We start from the raw sequence: 21,849 nt of genomic DNA, 5'->3' as shown, positions 1-21,849 counted from the left end.
TACAAATGCTAGTTGTCCTCATTACTAACATGTTTACAGTTCGGTTGGCCCTGAAATCACTGGCTTAACCTGAAAGAGAAAAGTAGGCAATTTTCCAGGATTCCAGGGCAAGGCCAAAAAGTCTGGGGAGGAAGGGGCCTGGGCCGGGGCGGCGCACTGGCCACCCCTCTCTGCCCCGCCCTCACCCCGCTCAGCTACAACCACACTTGAGTTGAGTCAGCTGAACTGTGGTGGGTTCGAGACTTCTGTGCTGGGGCAGGCTAACTGGGCTTTTCCCAGCTATGAGGGCATCCGCTGCCTGGAGCACCCAGGCCAGGGGCTACACACGCAGTCCCGGAGAGCTGCAGGTCTTGCAGAAGAGGAAGCAGGCCAGGTGAGGGCTGAGGGAAACTGAGGCTCACAACCAGCTTTCGAAGGGGTGGGGGGCCAGGTGCGGGGAGAGCCATCACCCCAGTCCTGCAACTGTTGGCATTCTATAAACCCACTGTTGCCAGATCTAGGTTTTTTTTTTTTTCCCATGAGAAGCCAGAACTCCAGATTTTTATGTGAAATTTCTTGATTTTTAAATACTGGCAACTAATTTTTTAAAATGTTTAAAACACTACATGGGCCAAATAAAACATGTGCGCAGGCTGCATTCAGCCAGCAGCCTTCAGGGTACAGCCTTGGCAAGTAGACCTCCAGCTCCCATGCCTCCTGGGGCCTGCTGGCTCCCAGTCTCTAGCCCTTGGGGGAATCCTGGAGACCCCAGAAGAGGCTGCCCCTTGCGCCCAGGACTCACTCTCTTCTGCATGGGCTCCTCGGCCATCCTTGGGGGTGCAGCAGCCATTCTCCACGGCTCTGGAGGCTTCGGGCGGGGTCTCAGCCGCACCCTCTCCCTCCGCTGGGGCCCCGCCCTTCTGCCCTCCAGCAGGGCTTCCCTCCTCTGGCTGGGGATCACTCCGCTTCTCCAAGTCCCCGTTGGGTAACAACTCTGAGGGGCCTGAGTCCTGGGCCATGGACGGGGACTTGGAGGTCACTGCGGGGTCCTTTGGCGTGTCACTGCTTTCCACCTAGAAAGATGAAGAAACAGGAGGGGAAGATTAGATCCGTGGTCTTGCCTCTTTGGGATCACTAACCCCTCTGAAATTCTGGTGAAAGTTATGTACCCGTTGTCCAGAAAACCTTGTTCACATAAGCGTCCATGCAAGCAAACACACACACAATTTTGCTCTCAGTTTTAAGGGATCCTTAGGCCCAACACCCTGAAGTCAAGGGGTTTGTGGACTCGGGTGTAAGAAGCAGAAGAAGAATGCAGGCAGGTTTGCCAGTCTGGTTTCACTGCCCCAGCTGTGACCCATGGCAGCCAGCACCCCCACTCCCTGCGGTGACACAGGGCCTCCAAGCCTACCCTGCAGCCCCTGTTACAAACAAACGTTCCGCTATACATAAGTGACCAAAAAATACATATATAAGCAAGTGAAAACAAACATTCTGGGGCACCTGCATGGCTCAGTCGGAAGAGCATGCAACTCTTTTTTTTTTTTTTCATAGAGACAGCCAGCGAGAGAGGGAACACAAGCAGGGGGAGTGGGAGAGGAAGAAGCAGGCTCATAGTGGAAGAGCCTGATGTGGGGCTCGATCCCACAACACCGGGATCACGCCCTGAGCCGAAGGCAGACGCTCAACCGCTGTGCCACCCAGGTGCCCTGAGCATGCAACTCTTGATCTCAGGGTTATGAGTTCAAGCCTTGCACTGGGCTTACTTAAAAACAAAAAAATAAATCAAGGATTTTTTTGAAAACAAACATTCCTCACACTCTCCCTACTTCGAATCAGGACCCCTCCTCAGAAGATTCAAGTGCCACCAATCAATTCTGGTAACCTTTGATCTGAAACTCTGATCTGACTTTTGCCAGATCCCTCCAGCTTTCCTTTCGGCCTCTCAAGGCCCAGACCCAAACAGGGACTAGCTGCCGACTGGAGCGGAAGGGTCAAAGGAGGCCTCCCAAATAAGCATTCTGTTGGGCCCCAAAGCCCAGCGCAGTTCTTTCCTTCAGCTCTGGACCCTGGCATGTGGTCTTACATTCCCCTTCCAGAAGGAAATGTATCCCTTCATCCCCAGACTCTAAGAATGGAACTTGCTACAGTTCCAGGTAATAAGAATCACAGCAAGAGTAATCATAACTGTCCTTTGTAAGTGCCACTGCATGGTGGGCAAGGCTCCTTCACACCATGACTCCTTTAGGGCCACTCAACCTCCCCGAGGAGGCTCTCAGAGACTTCCGTGACTTGCTCAAGGTCACACGGGTTGTCAGGACAGAGTGAGGGCATGAGAGCACGGTGAGCACTCTGTCCTTGGCCCTGAGGGGGGCAAGTACTAGGGTACCTCAGAAGGAACAGAGGTGCCCTCTTGGGGCAGAAGAGGCCAGCACCCCCTGCGCTCACACCCATGGCCACGAGGCTGCCCTCAGCACTCCCGCCCGGCTCCATCGGCGGCAGGCCTTCGGGAAGGGCAAACACGGCTGGCCTGCCGCCTCAGCGAGGGCGCTGCTCAGGAGGGCGCCTCGGCGGCTCCAGCTGTAAGGTGAGACGCCTAGGCTAGTCCCCTGAGGTTTTTTCCATCTAAGTCTTTTTTTTTTTTTTTCTGTTTATAAAAGCCAGACACATATAAAAATTCAAATGACACAAAAATGAGTCGTGGTAAAGGGTTAAAGCTCCTTTTTCAATCCCCTACCTCCAAAATCACAGGTAAACCCTTATTCACAGTTTGGTGAGGATCCTTTCTAGACTTTGTTTCTATGCGTCTACAATCACGTGTGAGTTACATGTTTACACACAAGGATTCACACACACAGCCAGATCCAGAATTTTTTTTTCTAATAGGGCGTCTCACTACTCAGTGTTCTATAACTTGCTTTTTCACTTAACAAGCACAGTGGGCATCTCTCCATACCCGTGCATATGGATCTGTCTCCTATTTCACAGCTGCTCAACATGCTATTGAATGGATGCCCCGTAATTTATTCAGGCAGTTCCCTAATAGAACTTTGGGCCGATTTGCTTTCTGCTGCAATGAACCCCTTCAACTTACAGTTCTGTGCACCTGCGTATGTCTGTGATCCGAATCCCAGAGGTGGGCTGGCTGGAGGAGGGCCTGCCTAAGTGTGAGTCGACAGGCCAAATTCCCTCCAAAGAGTTGTACCCCTCAGCGTACCCTGACAGCCCGAGAGAGCACTGGGCTCCCTCCCCACACAGCCCAGCAATCTGCAAGGCTGCTTCTGCTCTAAGGTCTATATCCCCAACTCTGAGCCCACTGCTGTCTGTTGAGGAACCACAGGGTGGCAAATAGGGACAAGGACCTGGGGGACAAAAAAAAAACAAAAAAAAACAAAAAAAAGCAAAAATAAAAACTAGAGTCTTCCCTGGACACGGCTCCAAGCACACAGAGCAGCCTAAGGGCGATCAGAGGGACTTGCCAGGCTGTTTCCTGGCCCAGTGAGGTAGCTCGGGGCAGTTCTGCTTCCAAGAAGGGAAGCTCCCAGGGAAAGCTGCAAAGGTGTGCAGTCCTTGGCAGGTGGGGGTAGGGAGCAAGAGAATGAGAAGGCTTCTGGAAGAGGCAAGAAGTCCTCTGCTAGCCTAGCCCTGGGCACAGAGGGCTGAAGCCAGCAGACCCAGGAGGTCAGACACAGGAATGCGAGTGAGCAAGCAGGCCCTTTCTCCTTAGCCTCCATCCCTGAGTGTTGGGACACGCTCTGTCCAGTACTGAGATGGCCTTTCCCACCTCCCAGCTCAAGCCAACAGAGTTCCTTGGCCTAGAATGCCCCTCCCTGGTAGAAATCCTCTCACCTCTAGACAGCACGAGCAGAGTGGGGCATGGTCAGGCCCCCACAGCCACCCTAGTGTCCAGCTGTGTTGGGTATCCCAGCGATCTACATGTGGCACTTTCAGGGAGGTGGGCTGGGGGGGCCCCTGGCCAACTCAGGCTGGGAAATTCAGGTCAGAGCCAAGCTCTTCCCATGGCCGTGTCCTTTTTCCTTCTGACCACCTGCCCCACAGACACCTGAAGTTGGGGCAGGCTCCCAGCCCCACTAAGCTGCTTGAGATAACTCTGCTGTCACTAACTTCCTGCCTGGGGACCACATGGCCTCCTCTCACTCTGGGACTCACTTCCTGTTGATTGCCAGCTCCATAGCAGAGAGAGCCAGGAGTACCTGCTCTGACACTCACGCTGATCAAGCATCCCTCCCAGGCCTGCCCTGGAGGACCCCAGTCTGCAGCAGCTTGAGGCCCACCTGCCTTCCAGGGGTGGGCGAGGGAGGGGAAGGGAAGTGTTCTGCATAGCTCCCGCCCAGGGTGAGCTCAGCCTGCTGAAATCCACCCCCCATCCCCTCCGTCCTCACCTTCTCTCCTCCCAACTGAGCCACCCTCTCTGATTCTAGATGACCCTGTGTTAACCAAGGTTCTGGGATCCGGGAAGCTGCTGACTCCCGCCCAGGCCAGCCCTTGACCCAACTCAGCCCTCACGAGCCCTCCCGCCCTGGGGCGTCCGGCTGGCTCAGCTGGTGGAGCGTGTGACTCTTGATCTCCGGGTTGTAAGTCTGAGCCCCACACTGGGTACAGAGATTACTTAAAAATGAAATCTTAAAAAAAATAAAATAAAATAAAGAAAGAAAAGACACACACACCCCCTTCGGCCCGCCCCAGCCAGCAGCTGACCCTCACTGGCTCCCTCTCTGGGGCCCAGGCAACTGAGCAGGTTGGATCCACCTGTAAGAAACCACTGAGAGGAAGGAAGGAGGTCCACAGGCAAACGGACTGAAGCACCTGTCCAGATCTCTCAGAGGGGCTGGGTTCGCCCGGAAGGGGGCATCTCTGATGAGAACAGCCTACTCCACACCTGGAAGCCATTAGGAGAGCTGGACCTGCGCCCTTCTGCCCCCACCTCACCCCTTCCTCTCAGCCACCTCCTGGCCCCCGTCACCCTGGGCCTGTCCACTCCTGGAGGCAGGGACTTTGCTTTCCCAGGCTAGACTCAGCAGGAACAGGAGCAGGGCGCCCGGTGGGCACTCAGTATCCAGAACTGATTCCTGAATTTCAGCCTCGCTTAAGACTCAGAACATCTTGCTCGTGTGCGTACAGGGAGTTTCAACTTAGTTGCACGTCAGAAGTTAACTGTTTAAAATTCTATTTTTGCTTGCTTTTATTTTACAGTTGCCTTGAAAGGAGACAGCATACCCTGAGATACTCATTTTTCCCCGTGGGGGGAGGGGGAGCAGCAGAAGCCCCTGGTCCTTCTAGAAGCCACCACCAGCAGCTGAAGGTGACAATTTCAACTTCTTCTGCTTCTCACCTGTGAGGCAGGGGGGGGGGTAGCAGAGGTGGCAGAATGGGAATGATGGCCATGAGTGCCCCTCTCTTCCCTGGGGGTGGGGCAACAAATTTTGGGTAAAGCCTGATCCTATTGCCCTCTGTGTACCTACCCATGGCCATTCTGGATCTTGAGACTCTTCCCACCACCCCCTGGGGTCCCTCAGAATTTGTTGACCTCTGCCTTCTATGCAGGCAAGACCCCTCCATCCCGGGACAGCTGCCTCCTGCTTCCCTGTTGCCCACCGCCCCCACCTCGGGCCTCCCCTGCGCGCGGCTTCTTCCAACCTGGGGAAGGCAGTAGTCCTCCACTGGAGGCACTTTTGCTTTGGTTGTGTGTCTGAGACACTTGTGGTGGTCACACTGGGGTGGGAGGCTGCTGGCTTCCAGTGGGTAGGGGTCAGGCATGCTGCTGAACTCTGCACTAGAACAGGGCGGCAGCCACAACGGAAGAATTATTCGGCCCAAGAGGTCAACAGGGCTGAAGGTCAGCGCACTGACCAGAGACTGCCTTTCTCTAAGAGCCTTTTTAAAATAAATATATAAATAAATAACCTTAAAAAAATATTGTGGTCAAATATATATGACATAATATTTACCATTTTAACCATTTCCGAGTGTACAACTGAGTGGCATTAAGTATATCCATATTGTACAACCGTCACCACCATCCATCTTCAGAACTTTTTCGTCACCTCGGACTGAAACTGTGTCCCCACTAAATATTAACTCCCCACACACCCCCCTCCCCCGCAGCCTCCGGTCCCGGTCACCACTACTCGGCTTTCTGTCTTCACAGGAACGTCTGAAAGTCTGCCTGTCTGTCTCTTACATACATACTCACCCCCGGGAGGCATTTGTGCTGGGCTCCGCCCCCAGGCCACAGCCCTCACCCCCCCCAGCCCCCCAGCCGGGCAGCGAAGGAGTGGGGGTAAAGTCCGCTGCATGGTCACCGAACCCCTGGCCCACCACAGGCACCGTGTGTTTACAGAGCTTTCCACACCCTATCTCATTATAGCGCTCCTCTCCTGCACCTCATTATTCACTGCGTGTCTCCCTCCTAGACTTGTGAGCTCTGCCTTACTTATTTTTTGTCTCCCTTCCAACCACTCCACATCCAGCTCCCCAGCACGCAGCACAGTGGCTGACGTAAATACGGGTACACAATCGATTAATGTCGTTATCACGACTGTCCCGATGCGTAGTGTTACACGCTCACTTTTCCGAGGAAAGAGGTCCAAGGCTTGCCTCAAGTCACACACCTTCTAAGTGGTAAAGCTTCCAGAATGACCCAGGTACAAGAGAGGCATTTGAAAGCTGGCTCCCCCTTTGGGTTGAGTCTCTGGAAAAACCCAACCTCAAATCCCAAGGGTTCCAAGGAGGAAAAGGAGGCTTTGATGTGCCTAAGCAGGGCCAGGGAAAGGCCGCCGGCTGTTTCCCTGGCAGCAGCCACTGCAGGGAAAAGCCGGAGGCAAAGCGAGAAGCAACCCTCAGCAGTGAACCTGTCCAGGCCCCAGCCCCGGCCCTCCTCCCTCTCTGCTAGAAGTCTGGACCAGACCCCAGAACGCCCTCCCCGCCCTCTCCAGGTGAGGCCTGGTCTCCCAAAGTTGGGCAGAGTGCTGAGGCTCCAAATAAGGAAGTGATTTTTGAGAGGCCCTTTATTATAATAATAATATTTACACACAAAAAATTAAAACCTAACAAATAAGAGATGAGGGAAACGATACAAAAGAGACAAGGCCCAGACATCTGTGGTCAGAGGAGCCCGTTCGCTGGGGGCGGCCGGGGTACAGGGACCAGCTGTCTGGGACCAGCTGCATGCAGGCTCACCTGGGCCCAGGTGTGGAGGGGGCAGGCCCAGGGCCCAGCTTCTCTTACTGGAAGCCCCTGGAGGTCCGAGCCAGGGTCCAGGGCTGGCTCTGGGCACCTGCCTTGCTCTTCCCTGCGGTGCTGGAGGCCAGGGGCTGTGGCTGGAAGGGGCTTCTCTGCCGCATCCCAGCACAGCACTGGGGAGGGAGGCCCAGAGGCTGGCAGATGTGGGGCGGCCCCTCCCACCCCATGTTACCGCCATTGTGCCTTTAAGGCCCTTGGCAGCACTCAGCTCCGTGCCAGCCGGGAACCCTGGCATCCGGCCAGCCTTGGCCTCTTGATTAGAGACACACAGTCACACACACAGACACACAGGGGTGCGCCACCTCCCGGAGACACAGCCCGGGAGATGTGCAAGGATGCGGCAAAGCCATGTCAACAAAAACACATAAACAGTCCCCCTCTCCTCGGAACTGCAAGCCCATCAGCCCCTGACCAAGCCCTGGATTTTCCCAGGTTGACTCTAGCTTCAGGAAACAGCAGGGCAGCCTGTCCCACAAGCACTGGCGCTGGGCCCACGCTCCCCCCTCCCCTCTGCTCCAGGTCTTCCTGCAGCCCCTTCTGCTGGCAGCCCGGCTTCTGACTGGCTGGAAGTGGCCTTGAGGCAGGGAGAGAGGGAGAGGTCCACCCCGTGCCAGCTCCCAAGAGAGGTCCTCAAAGCCTCCCTGCTCAGCCTTCCTGGAGTGAGTGGAGTCGGGCTGCAAGACTTTGGAACTAGGACCTCCGATTTCCATTTCCCTGGTGGAGCAGCTAAAAGGGCCACCAGGGGGATGAAGGGACAGTAGGACCAGAAACCAAAGAGGGCCTGGAAAGCCTGGGCATGCCCTCCGGGTCTCACCATTTCCCTCGCCACTTGGGCGGGGAGCTGCCTTCCCTCCCTCCTCCCAGAGATCCCTCTACCATATGTGCATGTGCCCGAGAGAGACAGACAGACACCGATTTTAGGAGAGAACTTCAGGGCCCAGCAGAGCATCAGAGGTCATGCAGTCCATGCCTCTGCTGGCCATGGCAGGTGGATGCAAGAACGAGCATGCCTGGTGGTGGCCAAGCCACTGGGGTTTCCGCTTCCAGCTGGGACACCTGTCCACCTGGAAGAGGGCCTGGCTGTGCTCTTTGAAGTCAACCTCAAAGGATTTCAGGATGAGCTGGAGGCTCCCTCTGACAAGCCATTATGTATAGAAGATCCACATATTTAAGTGAATCTCTTTTGAAGTGATTTCTATTTCCAACCTCTACCATCCATGCCTGGGGTTTGGTAAGTAGGAAACCCACCTTGGGAAATGGGGCTTTCTTTTCTATGCTTCACGTACCTTTCTAAAGCTTCAAATGGGTATCTCCCCACCCCGCCACACCCACACTGGGGTGCACTCCCCCTGCCCCACCCCACAACGTGATTTCATAGCTTTAATCATATCCCCGCTAGCCTCTGTCTCTCCGGACTGGAGAGCTGTAATCTCTTTCGTCTGTCCTCACTTGGCAGCACTGCCTTCCCCTTGATCAAGCTAGCTGCCGGGCTCTGGAGCTTTTCCAGTTCGGTTATATCTTTCTCGAGGTGGCAGGACCGAAAAGCACCCAATTCTCTAGGCGAGGATGATGAAAGAAAAGCAGCGTCAACAGCTCTGTCCAGACGCACCTGCCAGCGAGTCCCAGCCGCACAGAGTGGTGCAGGAGCAGCTCGGGCTCCAGGGAAGGCCACAGGCTCCCAGGAAGCCCAGAGAGGCCAGACCCGGGGGGAGCGCGTGACTTTCCCTGGAGGTGGCCCTGGAATGTGTGACTCCAAGGAAGGGACCAGGGAGGGATGAAAAGCAATGGGGATTTTTGGAAAAACAAAATGGAGATGCTGGGATTTCACTGAGCAGCTCCCCTACGAAGACTGGCTATCTACAGTGGCCTCCGCAAGAGCCCCTGCCAAATCTGCTCTCTTCCAGAAGTCTCCATCTCTGACAGTAACACTGACGCCATCCCTGAGGCCTGAAGCATCTCCTTTCTCCCCTTGCTCTCCCTGGTCTGCGGCAGCCAGCAGTGCAGGCCCTGCCGAATCTGTCCCCTACTGCCTCCCCCCAGCAGGCTCTGGCACCCTCCCATCCCCCCATCTCCCCACATCCTCTCGTGCTCGACCCACCATGCTCACGGATGCCAGGCCCAGCTTCCCAAAACATTACTCCGCCACCCCCTCAGAAACCTTCCAGGTAAACATATTTCTGAGATGATAAAGTGTAAACCCCCTAGGCCACCTGCAAATGACCTCTCCAACAAGGGTCTAACATGTTCACACAAGAAACCCTCAGGCGCTCAGCCACACCAGTCAGCACGCAGACCCGGCCCCCCGGCCCCCCTGCACATTCCTCCCTCCAAACCTTGGTTCAGGAAGGTCCCAGGTAGGAAGTCTCCCGCTTTGCCCTGGACTTCAAAACACGACCTCCCTCCCCAGATCCCCTCCCCCCACAACATGTCTCTGGCACCTGGAGACCAGACCAGCAGCCAGCCTCTCGGTCCTGGACGCCATGGGTGAGTGCTGCTTTGACCAATCAGGTGCAGGAATGGGCATATGAATCTGTGGACACAGTTACAAGAGAGGTCTCTCACCCCGTAAGATGTGTGACAGACCTGTTTTCCTCACACCTTCAAACACATGAGCAGAGGGGCCCCAGCAGTGTCCACGCAGGCTCACAGGCAGGGGAGCCCTCTGAGGGGCTGGCAGCTAGGACTGGGAGATACTCTTTCTGGAAGTTTTGTGCATAAAAACCAGGGGGCATAAAGTCACTAAATCGAGGTTCCAGGGATTGGTGAAGGAATCATTCTGACCTGGACACAAAAAGGGGATTTGAGCTCCGTCTTAACTTGGAGACAAATCAAGAGGTCCTATCAGACTGGCAAATAAGCCCACGCTGCAAACTCCCAGCTGAGTTAAACTGTCCCCAGCTGGCTTAAGCTGCAGCTGAACGGCCCCTAACTTCCCAGTTTATACCCCAAGTCTTCTGCTCCGAAGAGGGGCAGCTTTGCCCTCTTGAACTCATTCGGGCATTGTGACAGAGGCTTAGCCTCCAACGTGGAGTGAGTAATGCTGGCTTTGGGCTGGCCTGGCTGAGCTCAGCCCCTGCTCCCAGCCCCCTCCTGCTCCCCCTCCCCCTCCCTTTCTGGGTTATTCTTAGCAAGAGGTGACCTCAGAATGCTCCCACTGAGCAAAAATAACCCTGGAGGAAGTTGGTGGGTATAAATCTTCAATGAATAAATACATATAGCTAGTAAACAGGGTATGGAGCCCCAAAGGGCTGGTCACCCCCCCAGGGTCTGGTGGGCAAGGGCAGAAACTGTCCCTCCTGATGCCCCAGTTGTAACCAGCATGAAAGACAAAGGTGGCGGCAAGGCCGCCTGGGCTTGTGACCAGGCAGGACCCAGCTTCGGACGCCCTCACTTGTTACGTCCTCAGGAGTTGGTGAACAGGAAGATGCCTCTTCCTCCCACCCTGACACTCACACCCACACACAGGCTCACACTCTCCGGCCGGCAGAAATCAGCCCTGCACACTGCTGTCCCTCCTTCCCATCATGGGCACCAGCCAGCCCACAGGCCCCGAGCCCAGGTGCCAGCTCCCTTCCTAGGCCCCGCCCAGCCCTGCACTGGCTTCCTGTTTCCTGTTGCCTGCTCCGCTCAAGCATCCTGGCTCTGAGGCCAGCGCTGCAGACCCACGCCACTGCCTGGTTTGAAGGGGCCCAACTCTCACTCCTCAGACCACCGCAGCCTTCCCCGCCTACGCACAGGCTCCCCGGTACTTAGGTCAATCACCCTCCTCATATTATATATGTGAGTTCTATTTCTCTGTATGCTCTTTGGACCGGGTCTACACTGCTTTCCCACAGCCCTGCATTCACATGTTAACTTAAAGGGGATTTTGGACACCCAGGCTTCCAGAGCACGTGACTGGAGTGGTGAGGAGGAATGAGCACTGTGGGCTCTGCAGGGCGGGACATGGGGACTCCAGGTCCCACGTATCCTCTCTGAACCTCGGTCTCTTCATCTGAATGTGGGACTGGTAACGACAGAGGCCCCACCTACCTCCCACAGGGAGGTCATCCTTGCCGCAAGCCTCCGTAGGCAATAAAGTGCTACACTATTCCGAGGCTTTATTCATGGTCTCTGGCCTCAGTGAGGTGGGTAGACAGTGCAAAGTGGGGAGGCAGTAAACGTCAAATCTAGTGGAAGGGACAAGCTCTCTCCATGTGCTTTTCCAACTATCTGGGGTGAAAGACCAGGTTTTTGCTGTAGTTTTCTTAGTTCTCAACCCATCAAGAAATGATACTTTGGGGGTGCCTGGGTGGCTCAGTCATTAAGCATCTGCCTTCAGCTCAGGGCATGATCCCGGGGTCCTGGGATCGAGCCCCGCATCGGGCTCTCTGCTCAGCGGGAAGCCTGCTTCTCCCTCTCCCACTCCCCCTGCTGGTGTTCCCTCTCTCGTTGTCTCTCTCTCTCTGTCAAATAAATAAATAAAATCTTTAAAAAAAAAAAAAAGAAAAGAAATGATACTTTGGTAAAATTCAGAATCATGCACGTGGATGTGGCGACAGTATCAAATTGACTAAAAGTTTCAAATTACTTCATCTCCCGTCCTATAAAGACCTGTAGCAGTTCAAAGACCGGTGCCATAGAAGCACACGGTCGGTGGGCTCAGTAGTTTCTCTTTCATTCCTTAGTGTTCATTTTGATTTATTTTACAGCAGCTCAGGAGAGAGGGTCACAGTGGCTGAGGTAGGCTTCACTTGCAGGACGGGCTCCGATGGTCTGGCACGGTGGGGCAGGGAGAGGGAAGGGCAGACCGCCGACCAGCACACGAGAAACATGCCTGGTGTGTTCCGGGGATAGCGAGAAGTCGAGGTTTCTATGACAAAAGCCATGGATATGGAGCCCCAGAGCAGGGGCAGGAGAGATCATGTGGTGAGGAGCCACTGGGAGTATTCCAGACCTTGTTCCATAAGAAATAGGGTCACTGGGGGCGCCTGGGTGGCTCAGTCAGTTAGGCATCTGCCTTCAGCTCAGGTCATGATCTCAGGGTCCTGGGATGGAGCCCCGTGTTGGCCTCCCTGCTCAGTGGGGAGTCGGCTTCTCCCTCTGCCCCTCCCCTCTGCTCATGCTCTCTCAAATAAGTAAAATCTTAAAAAAGAAAAAAAGGGGGTCGCTGGAGATTCTTGAACAGAAACGTACCGTGGACAGTATTTAGCATAACTGAATGTGGCCCTCCTCTCCAGCACGCCAGCATGAAAGGTAAGTCTTATTTATCAGTGTGGCCTCCTCAGCCTGGTAGGGGCTCAGTGGGTGTCAAGTGTCCGTCGCTGAGGGGTTATAAATTATCCTGGGGGCAGCGGGGGTCCGGTATGGGTGGGGGTGCGGCCAGGAGGCTGAGGCCAGAGCAGGAATGAGTGGGAGATAGCCAGGGACAGACGGGCCTTGGGGACAAAACGAGGAGAGAGACAATGATTCCTTAGCCTTGGGGCCAGGGGAGGGTGAGAAGACTACGGGCTGTGCCTCACCCCTCCCTGTCCAGCACAGGATACGCCCAATCAAGACCCCAGGCCACAGCCGGCTCTTACTCTCCGCTTCCCAGCACTTCCCGCCCCGTGCCACCTGTCGGGATCTGAGCCAAGCTCCCTCCTCTCTCCAGGCTTAGCTGGACGACACACACTCAGCTGCTTTAAAGCTCCCTGGTCAATCTGTTCCCAGGGCCACAGCTGCACCAGGTCCCCAAGAAGCCCTCCAGCTACACTGCTCTGCTGGGGAGGGGAGGAGGCCAGGGCAAGCACCTGCTCCCCAAGCAAGCCAGACGGCGTAGGAGCCAGGAGCCAGGGGACGTGGAGCCAACCTCTAGCGGCAGCAACAACTTCCCCCACGTGGGCTCCCTTCGGGGCCCAGGGGCCTGCTGCCTGGGAAGGCCTGTGAGCTCTTTTCTCTGGGGTCAGTCTTTCTCTGTTCCCCCAGAGTGCAAGGGGTTCCTTTCCCAACAGCTGCCTCCCCCATTGGCATTGCCTCCCCCATGCTGTCTCTCCCATCCTGGGGCCTCCTCAAGAGTCCAGGGGGCGGCAGGTGTCAGCCAGGGCCTGGGCCGGACCAACGCAGACTGTGACCAGCACAGGATGTACAGGGCCTCCCACCAGGGCTGCTGCGGGGCCAAGGCTGGGCTCCCACCTGAAAGGTCTGGTAGACCCTGGCCCCACCAGCTCCTGGGCCCCCCTGCAGAGGAGCAAGTTTATTACACTGCCCGCCCTGCACATTTGCATCCACTCTGCTGTTTGCAAAGCACCCCTGGAGGTGGACAGGGACAGGTATTACTGGTAGCCATATTTTCCCAGTGAAGAAGCAGAAGGTCAGAGAAGCTCAGTAACTTGCTCAAGGTCACACAGCTGGGAAGCAGTAAATCTAGTGCTATTTCTTCTATCAAACTGAGGTTGCTGCGGCCTCCGAAAGCGGAAAGGTTTGGCTGGGCAAGCGCAGGACAGACCTTCGCTAAGCGCTGGCTCCCTGGTGCCTGCACACATTTAATTCCCCCAGGCATCTAGGAGGAACGCATCCTTACCATCTCTGTTTTTCAGAGGGGAAGCCAAGGTTCAGACAGTGACTTCTTCAAGATCACATGGGTGGTGAGTGGAGGAGCCAGGATTTAAACCCAGGTCTGTTGTATTCTGAAGACGGTGCTTTTCCTTCTACACTAAGCCCCTGTCCCAGGGCTGGGGGTGGGGAGGACGTAGGACCCACGGACCCTTCCCCCACTTGGCCCTGCCCCTCCTCCCTCTCACTGGTCCCTCTCTGGATGCATTTGCACACACCTGCCCCTGACCTCCTTGCACTTTCTGTCCCCAGGGTCTCAAGCCACCTCCCACTCATGTGCCCTCCCTCTGGTCCTAGGGACTCACGAGGATGACCCGAAGGGTTGCCAGGTCTTTATTTGCTATAGGTGGTGACTTGTCTCCAAGGCACCTGGATGGGGGGCGGCGGGCAGGGTGTGGAGTTCCTGCCCGCAGATCACGGTCACACGCAGATCACGGTCACATGGGCAGATGGGGAATTACCGGTGGGCTCTGACTCAGCCCAGTTCCCCCTCCCACTCCAGCCTGCACTGGGGCCCTCCACCTTCTCCCACAAGGAGGAGAGGAGAGGGGCACCCTGGGAATCTGGGAGTACAGCCTGGAGTCTGCTGCAAGCTGGAAATTCCTTTGAAGTCCCCTGTTTTATCTTTCAACTGCATGTGAATTTTTCATTACAGGCCATAAAATATCCATGTTTGCTTTAATATTAAAATGCTTAAAATTACTTACCAATTAAATGACTTAACTTCTGCCCCCCGCCCCTCCCACTCTTTAAGCAGAATTAGCAGCGGTGCACTTTGGTACGCACAGGTGCCCGACCTCTGGCTCTGGGGGCCCTCTCGCCTCCAGCTGCTGCAGCCCTCCCTCCCTCTGCTGTCCCTTGAGCTAAGGCCACCATTCACCCTGACTCTCCACCCCAAAGGAGAAAATTCTGCCCTGCTGAGAACATTTCCTTGATGGGCTGAGTTACAAATCTGAGCTCCCAGCTCCCCCTTGCCTACTTGCTCGACTTTCCCGTTCTCAGCTGGAAGGGGCTGAAAGAAAGGAACCAGCTGTCTTCAGCGCTGGCAAATAACTACAGCTCTGCCTCTAAGTCTGAGGCGTAGGCAGGCAGGCTCCTAGAGCCCACGGGCCGTGCCCTCTGGAGCACTGTTCATCTGGGGCAACCCCAGGCCTGGGCTTGGGGCCAGCCCTGAAGCCCACACTTCAACAGTGTCTGGGGCTCCTTCTTTATTCTGAAGGGACCCATTGGCCTGCATCTCTCCTCACTTTGATCGGACTCGCAGGCCTGGGCTCCCTTCCTCCGGGTTCTCAGGTGGGGCTGAGGCCCAAGGTGGGTGTGTAAATGGGGAGGAAGGGGCCTGTGCAGGCTGCCCAGGGAATAGCAAGTCCTTCTGCCAAAGCCACACGCCTAGCCTGGGGTCACTGTCAGGCTCTCTTACTGCCCCTTCCAGAAGGAAGTCCCAGCTCTGCCACAACTCACAGTCCTCTGGTCTCTAGGGACTTCCCGTTCAAGGCAGAAACCGGAAAGTTGTGAGGGTGGTGGTAGGGTTCCGAGGATGGGGAATGTCAGTGAGCTCTGCACCCCATGGCCCAGCCCGAATGTCCCCAGGTGCCTACAGGACACACATGACTGCTGTTTAGAGCGTGTGTGCGGGCACGCGTGTGCATGCGTGTGTGCGTGCTGGGGGAACGCCGTGACACTCACCGGGGGGTGCTTGCGCTTCCGTCCAGGCCGCCCCACCTTCCGCGTGGTCGTGCTGGCCTCCTGCCGCTCCTCCTTGCCACGAGCCTCCTCCTGCTCCTCTCCCTCCTGTGGGTACAGACACAGCCTATGAACCAGGGGCTGGTTCACAGAGGCCCCCTCCCCGTCCCCCGACCCCCACAACGGCCACACTTCCAGGGTCACACCGGGCTGTTCCCCCGGCTGGGGTGACCTTCGTCCGTCTCTGGCCTGGCAAAGTGGGAGCCGACCCTTCAGGTCCCATGTAAACAGAACCTCGGGGGACTTCAGGGTAGATGCTGCCGCCCGACGCTGTGCCGCGCTCCCTCCTGGTGAACGTGTTTTCTCAACCACAGAATCACAACACGTGCTCTGACAAAAAGTGTGTTTCTGGATAGGAGTTTATTTCCGTGAAACACATCTTACACAGGTTCAAAAATCAAATGAGTCATATTATTTAACGGATCACCTTTCTTGAGAATAAGATCCCCCAAAAAGAAATATTAAACTTAGCGATTGGAAGCAGGTGCAACACTTGGAATGAGGACTGTGGCCAACGATGGAGAACTTTCAAGGCCCCTGTGAATACACCTGCTCAGAAGGGCTTGCCCTGGATGCCTGTCACCCCACGGGAGCACCTCAGGGACAGGGTCCTGGTTCATCTGGATGCCCTGCCTGCACTCATGGAGTTCTGGACCCAAAGTCTGGTTTGGGGACCCACATCACCCAGCACCTGCCAGGGCCAGGCCCTGCTACGTTGTCTCATGGAGCCCGGAGACGTAAACCTAGAAAGTCCTCCTGCCTCACTGCTCCAGCAGCCCGGCCACAAACCACCCACGGGTCGCTTCTGACTCAGCCGGCTCCAGCATGACTAATCACAAACAGATACAACGCCGGGGAAGGAGAAAGGGACCCTGACCCAGCGGAGGGACCACGGGCAGCTCTTCAAGCTCCTGCAGGACGCCAGGAGCTGAAGATGACTTCACAGTCCCCCCCCCCCAGGGAGGGTGCCAGCCCAGAGCGGCACCGGTGCCACAGGAGAGAAAGCGAGGGTGCCCAGGTTCCCAGTGGATTTAATCAAGATGTCCCTCAACATCCCACTCAACTTTCATTTTCTGTGATTTCAAAATAGCTTGTGGTTTGCCCGTCTGTAGGCGGGAGGGGAGGGTCCAGGGTGGAGAGGACCAGAGACCCTTGACAGGCTCTTTTCAGGAAAACATAGCAGAGAAGCTGTGAGGGCAGGACGTCCACAGGGGGGACAGCCAGACGGTGGAGGGGCTGGGGCACATAGCCCACGGTAGGCAAGGCCTCTGGTTCTGGGCTGTCATTGAGACCCCCGCAGACACTTCCGTAGAAGAAATGACCACTTGGATCGCAGAGAGAGGAAGTATTACCAGTGCACCTTAATCCTGGTGATGGTTTCAACTGGATCTATGCAATGGTAGTGAATTTCAGGCTGACATGGTGCTTTCGGTCGGACTCCACCGCTGCAAAATGGGCACTGTCTTGGTCATTCTGACCAGGTAACTCAGCATGTACAAAACAGAGTCAGTGTGAGGTCATGTAAGGTCATGTAAAGGCACAGGACTTAGAGCAGACCCACGAGGGTTTGGGCCAGGCTAGCCCATTAGTTAGTTACAGCATATCACCTTCTCCAAGCCTCACTCTCCTCATCCATAAGAGGGGAGCCCGAAGCTGCCCATTCTGCCTGCTTCTCAAGTTTTCAAGAGGAATGAACTGACGTTTTGTCCCCTTGTCTGTGTTGTGCACTGCTGAGTTCCCAGAGCCTAGACCCGGCCCTGCACTTAGTGAGTATTCCACAGGCCCCCCACGAGAGGGGGGCTTACATATTCCCTGGCGGCAGGAGACCCACGCAGCCCCTGTGTTGGCCTGGAAAGCACGAGGCCAGACCTCGCCAAGCTGCTGACCGTTCCTCCTGGCAGGGCCCCTGGGAGGGGAATGCACAAGGCAATGGGCAAGAGGGGGCCACCAATGTGGATCAGGATCAGTCTGAGTGGCCGCAGGGTTTGGAAAGACTCCTACTGCCCAGAAATTCTGGGCTATGAACTATTTCTTTAACAGACTGCATTTCCGACAGAGGGACGTAGCGGAGTTTCTTTTATTGTGAACTGACCCGAGATGCAAAGGCCATTAGGAGCCTCTGCACTAGGAACCACAGTTAGCCCACTGCAATGACCTAACAGCAAAGATACTTGACATTCCGGGAACCCTAAGCCCTGGCTCCCATCAGCACGCGGAAAAAGCCCGGGAGGCCCCTGGCAGGCAGCTCCTGCGCTAGCTGGAGACGGCTGTGATTCTGCATGGTGGCGACACGGTCTATGCCGGACGCGCACGAGATGCTTGACACACATCCCCCGTTGTATTCAATGCAGCGCAATACACCCCGGGAGGAAGGACTGCCCGGATGCCATGCCACCTCACCAGGCCCCGACACGTTGAGAGTGTGGACATCACCAGGGCAGGCCGCCGCATGCCGAGTCTGTGCCCCGCGCCAGGTGCCAGGCACGGTACGATATGCCCCATCTGGCGTTCAGGCCTCAGGCACCCCTGGCTTGTGCCTGAACAAACCAAAGCTCCCCAAGAGCCTGAGTGGGAGCTTGAACCTAGGTCTATGCAACTCCTGGCCCATGCCCTTTCCATTAGGCCCTAAAGTATGGCTCTGTGAAAAGCATGCTATTTGGGGCCAACACACACTCTTTTGCGATGTAGTGATGTCATAAGGGCAAAGAGAAGGGCGGTGGGACCTCCTGCTCCAGGCTTGCCTGAGTTCACACAGAGTTGGGGGGATAACACACAGAGGAGGGTAAGCAGATGGCTCAGAGCCATGCCCCTCAAGGAGGCGTATCAAGTGGTCCATTCTCACATCTGTCATGGGGCCGGGTTCATTCAATATCTTTGCTGATGGGCTGAGCAAAGGCATGTAAACTATGCTTATCAAATCTGTAAGCAGCACTGAATTAGGCGGCGTCACTAATACTCTGAAAGGGGAGAATCGGATCCACGGTGACTTGGAGCAGCTGGAAAACAGTAACAAATTGAGCAGGAACAGACATGAGCCCAGGTTGGTTTCCTCATCCGTCCATGAAGGGGACTGAATTAGTCAATCCCTACAGTGGGAGGTGGCAGGAGGGGGCTGAAATTCTAGTTGGATGGGATTTGGAGAGGGCGGTGTGTGTGGGTGGTGTGAGCTGGACTCTTGACTCACTAGTAACTTCAGGCTATTTACCCTGAGTCTTGCTTTCCTCGCCTATAAAACGGGGGTGATAACATCTTCTTTACAACGATGCTGTGACAATTCAATGAGGTAGTAATATATCCAAAGCTGACACATGATACAGTCCCTCCAGGACTGCTAACTTCTGCTCCACACATCCTGACCAGAACTATTCACAAAAGTGCATCCCTCCCTCTTCCCCCCGCCCTCCCTTCCCATCCCTATGCAAATCCCAGCGCCCTGCATTTGCAGCCATCACTCACTGCTACAGACAAACCCCAGCATCTAGCTGGTCCTGCTGCAGTGAGATACTCAGGAACATGGGGCTCTCTGATCTTTCCAAAATGCAAAGCTGATTATGTCACTCTGCAGAGCTTAAGCCCTTGCCGAGGGGGCTCCCAGGGGCCTGCAGGATCAAGCCAAGCTCCTTAGCCCGAGTGAAGGAAGGCCCCCAGAATCTGGCGGGCCGCCTTGGTCTCCTCTCCCTGCTGCCTTCCTCCCACCCATGGCCAACAGACTGCACCAGGTGCAAAAACAGGCTGCTCCACCCCCTCCCCCCTGTCCAGCACCTTGGCACAGACCATTCCTTCTGCCCCAACTACCTCCCCCTCAGGTTGACCAGCAAACTCTTCCTTTTCCAACCTCATTTCCCAGATTTCCTTCCCCTAGGCTCCCTCCTCTGATCCTCTGACGGAGTCCATAGGTCCTCTCTCCCCCATAGCACCCATTCCCCACACTGCAACTGCCAGCTAGTGTCCTAGACAGGCCATGAGCCCCTTGGGGGAAGGGACTGTGTCTTACCTCGGCACCCCCAGCACCTAGACCGAGGCACCTAGTGTGAGGCAGGCACTCAAAAACCCTTGAGGAGTGACGGCCACATAGTAGGTCCTCCGTGAGAGAGTACACACACACACACACACACACACACAGAGCAGTACACATGTAAATCCACACACCGGCATGACTGTAACTGTGCACGAGGCTCCAGTCCTCCTCTGATCTTTATGATCTCGAATCAGGAAACCAGATGACCAAACATGTACTTTCTAGGCTTAAACACAGTCATGTCACTTTACATTTATGTAACTCTTCACAGCTTTCAAAGCACCTTTACATTTGGTGGCCTGTTAGATTAGGTAGTTACCATCAGCCTCTCTAAACTTCTGAGGCTATGATTTGACCTAGATTTTAACACAGCTCACTGGATGGATTATTTTAAGCCACATACAACTTCTCATTCTGATGAGCTGGGCTGTGACGATAATAATCTCTCGCAGTTGTACAGTACGTGGTAATTAACAAAGCATTTTCACATACGTTGTTCCGTTTTATTCTTCTGCTTTACAGAAAGCAGGGCCCGTATTATTTTCTTCCAACACACAGGCGGGAGATCTGAAGCTCAGAGGGGTTATCTAACTTGCAGAGATCAGAAAGCCAGGAAAAAAGGCTTTAGAACCAACATTTAAATCTTTTGATTCCAGGCTCATGGGTCTTTCTGCTGCAACACGCCACTATACCCTACTACGCTCTGTGCTCCTGACGTGTGTCACCGTGTGCGTCACCGGGAAACCATGAGCACACAGGCAATCCGAGGTAGAGGCACACACTGGCATTCAAGTGTGCATATCCACGCAGCTGTCTCAGGAGGCTCCTGCCTGGACACAGGACCCCTCCCCTTAAGAGATCTATGTCCCGCCCGGAGCCAACCAGCCAGATGTACGGGCTCCCTTCAGAACATACACCGGATGCTACTGACACAGCATCCGTTGAGCAGATGTCTCGAGTTGGTGTTTGAGTGGAGGGGATGAACTTGCCGGATCTAGCCAGCCACTTGCCCGGACCCTTTGGGACAAGAAGCACGGACAGCCTTGGCCAGCTGGCTGGCTGGCCTCCAGGGGTCTGTCTGAGATCGTGCAATTCAGTGAAACCAATGGGCCTTTCCGCCAGGCCCAGCCCCATTCTGGGTTGCCTGAGGCCCAGGTCTGCAGAGCAATGGCCACAGGACCCCCGCACAGCACAGCATGCACACAGGCTGACAGGTGCCATGCGCCCAGGCTGGGCCTAGACGCAGGTGGGCAGCAGGGCAAGATGCTGGGGGGCAGGGATATGAGGCTGCAGTGTAAGTGGCCACACAGTGGCCCCGGGAATGGTTGCAAAGGCTCATACTTCTGCATACCCTCCAAAGCCCCCTGCTGTTAACCTCCCAAAGCTCTCAGCCCCGTTTCAATTATTCGACCATATTCAATAAGTATTCATCGACTGCTTAGTCTGCTTCGTACTATACATATCGATGAAAGCCTCCATCCCTCCCAAAAGGCCATGCTCCTGGAGGGTACCGCCACGTCGTGTTCTGCCCTCCAAGCCCCCACAGCTCCCAGGTTACCTGCACACAGCAGGTGCTCCATAAGTGCCAAATGGTTGAAAAGGGTGGTGCTTGTGGGTTTTCCCAGGCCCTCCAGCCAGGGCTGCAACCCTCACCCACAACCTGTACACCATGCTGGGGCCTCAGCCCCTTCCAGAATGGAGACTCCACTAGGCACACACCCAACACACGGCAGCCCAGCCCTGTTAACCTCAGTGGCCTCAAGGCCGATAGGAGGCCAGGCCAGCGGGCACGCTCAAAAATATCTATCCAGTACCTACTGTGTACTGGATACAAAGATAAGCAAACAGAACACTCGATTTAGAGAGAAAAACAACACATAAACAAAGAAGTACCTGAGTAGAGTGTCCCCCTCCGCGGACCCGAGCCCGCGCCGGCCCTGCACAGCCCGCCATCTCATCCCCACCCCACTGGGGACCCCCTTCTGGAGGCACTACAATCGGGCATGATTTGTCTTGATTTACAGAAGGAAAGAATCTAGATGAAACTGCTTCACAGCCATGTGACCTTTGCGAACTTTCTTAACCTCCCTATGCCTCAATTCCTCATCTCTAAAATGGGGATAATGAGAGGATATGCCTCCAGGGCAATCGTGAGGATTAAGTGAATTAATTGCCAAGCCAAGGAAACTCCTTTACATGCCCTTCCATACTGTGCAAACGTTGCGTGGGACGATTGTAAGTAATCTCCCTAATTGCACTGTGGCTCTCCGCAG

At 55.3% G+C, this 21,849-nt stretch overlaps 1 protein-coding gene across 4 annotated transcripts in view; it reads right to left on the bottom strand.

Annotated features, from left to right (window-relative positions):
- The window catches only part of DNMT3A (DNA methyltransferase 3 alpha), a 101,551-nt gene that overhangs the window by 47,143 nt on the left and 32,559 nt on the right, over window positions 1-21,849 (bottom strand). For 3 of the 4 annotated variants that reach the window (XM_045809283.2, XM_045809282.2, XM_045809284.2), the window contains exons 3-4: window positions 15,502-15,606; window positions 782-1,052 (exon numbers count right to left, since the gene is read on the bottom strand). In XM_045809283.2, the coding sequence (XP_045665239.1) occupies window positions 782-1,052; window positions 15,502-15,606 (376 nt within the window). Of the gene's footprint in view, window positions 1-781; window positions 1,053-15,501; window positions 15,607-21,849 lie in introns of those variants that run through there. The other variant, XM_087863805.1, reaches the window with a different exon arrangement.

Source organism: Ursus americanus, chromosome 7, assembly GCF_024610735.1.
Source record: "Ursus americanus isolate L20-20 chromosome 7, mUrsAme1.1.p, whole genome shotgun sequence".
Taxonomy (NCBI): domain Eukaryota; kingdom Metazoa; phylum Chordata; class Mammalia; order Carnivora; family Ursidae; genus Ursus; species Ursus americanus.
Note: the sequence above shows the minus strand (reverse complement) of the source record. Positions and strands in the feature narration are given on the sequence as shown.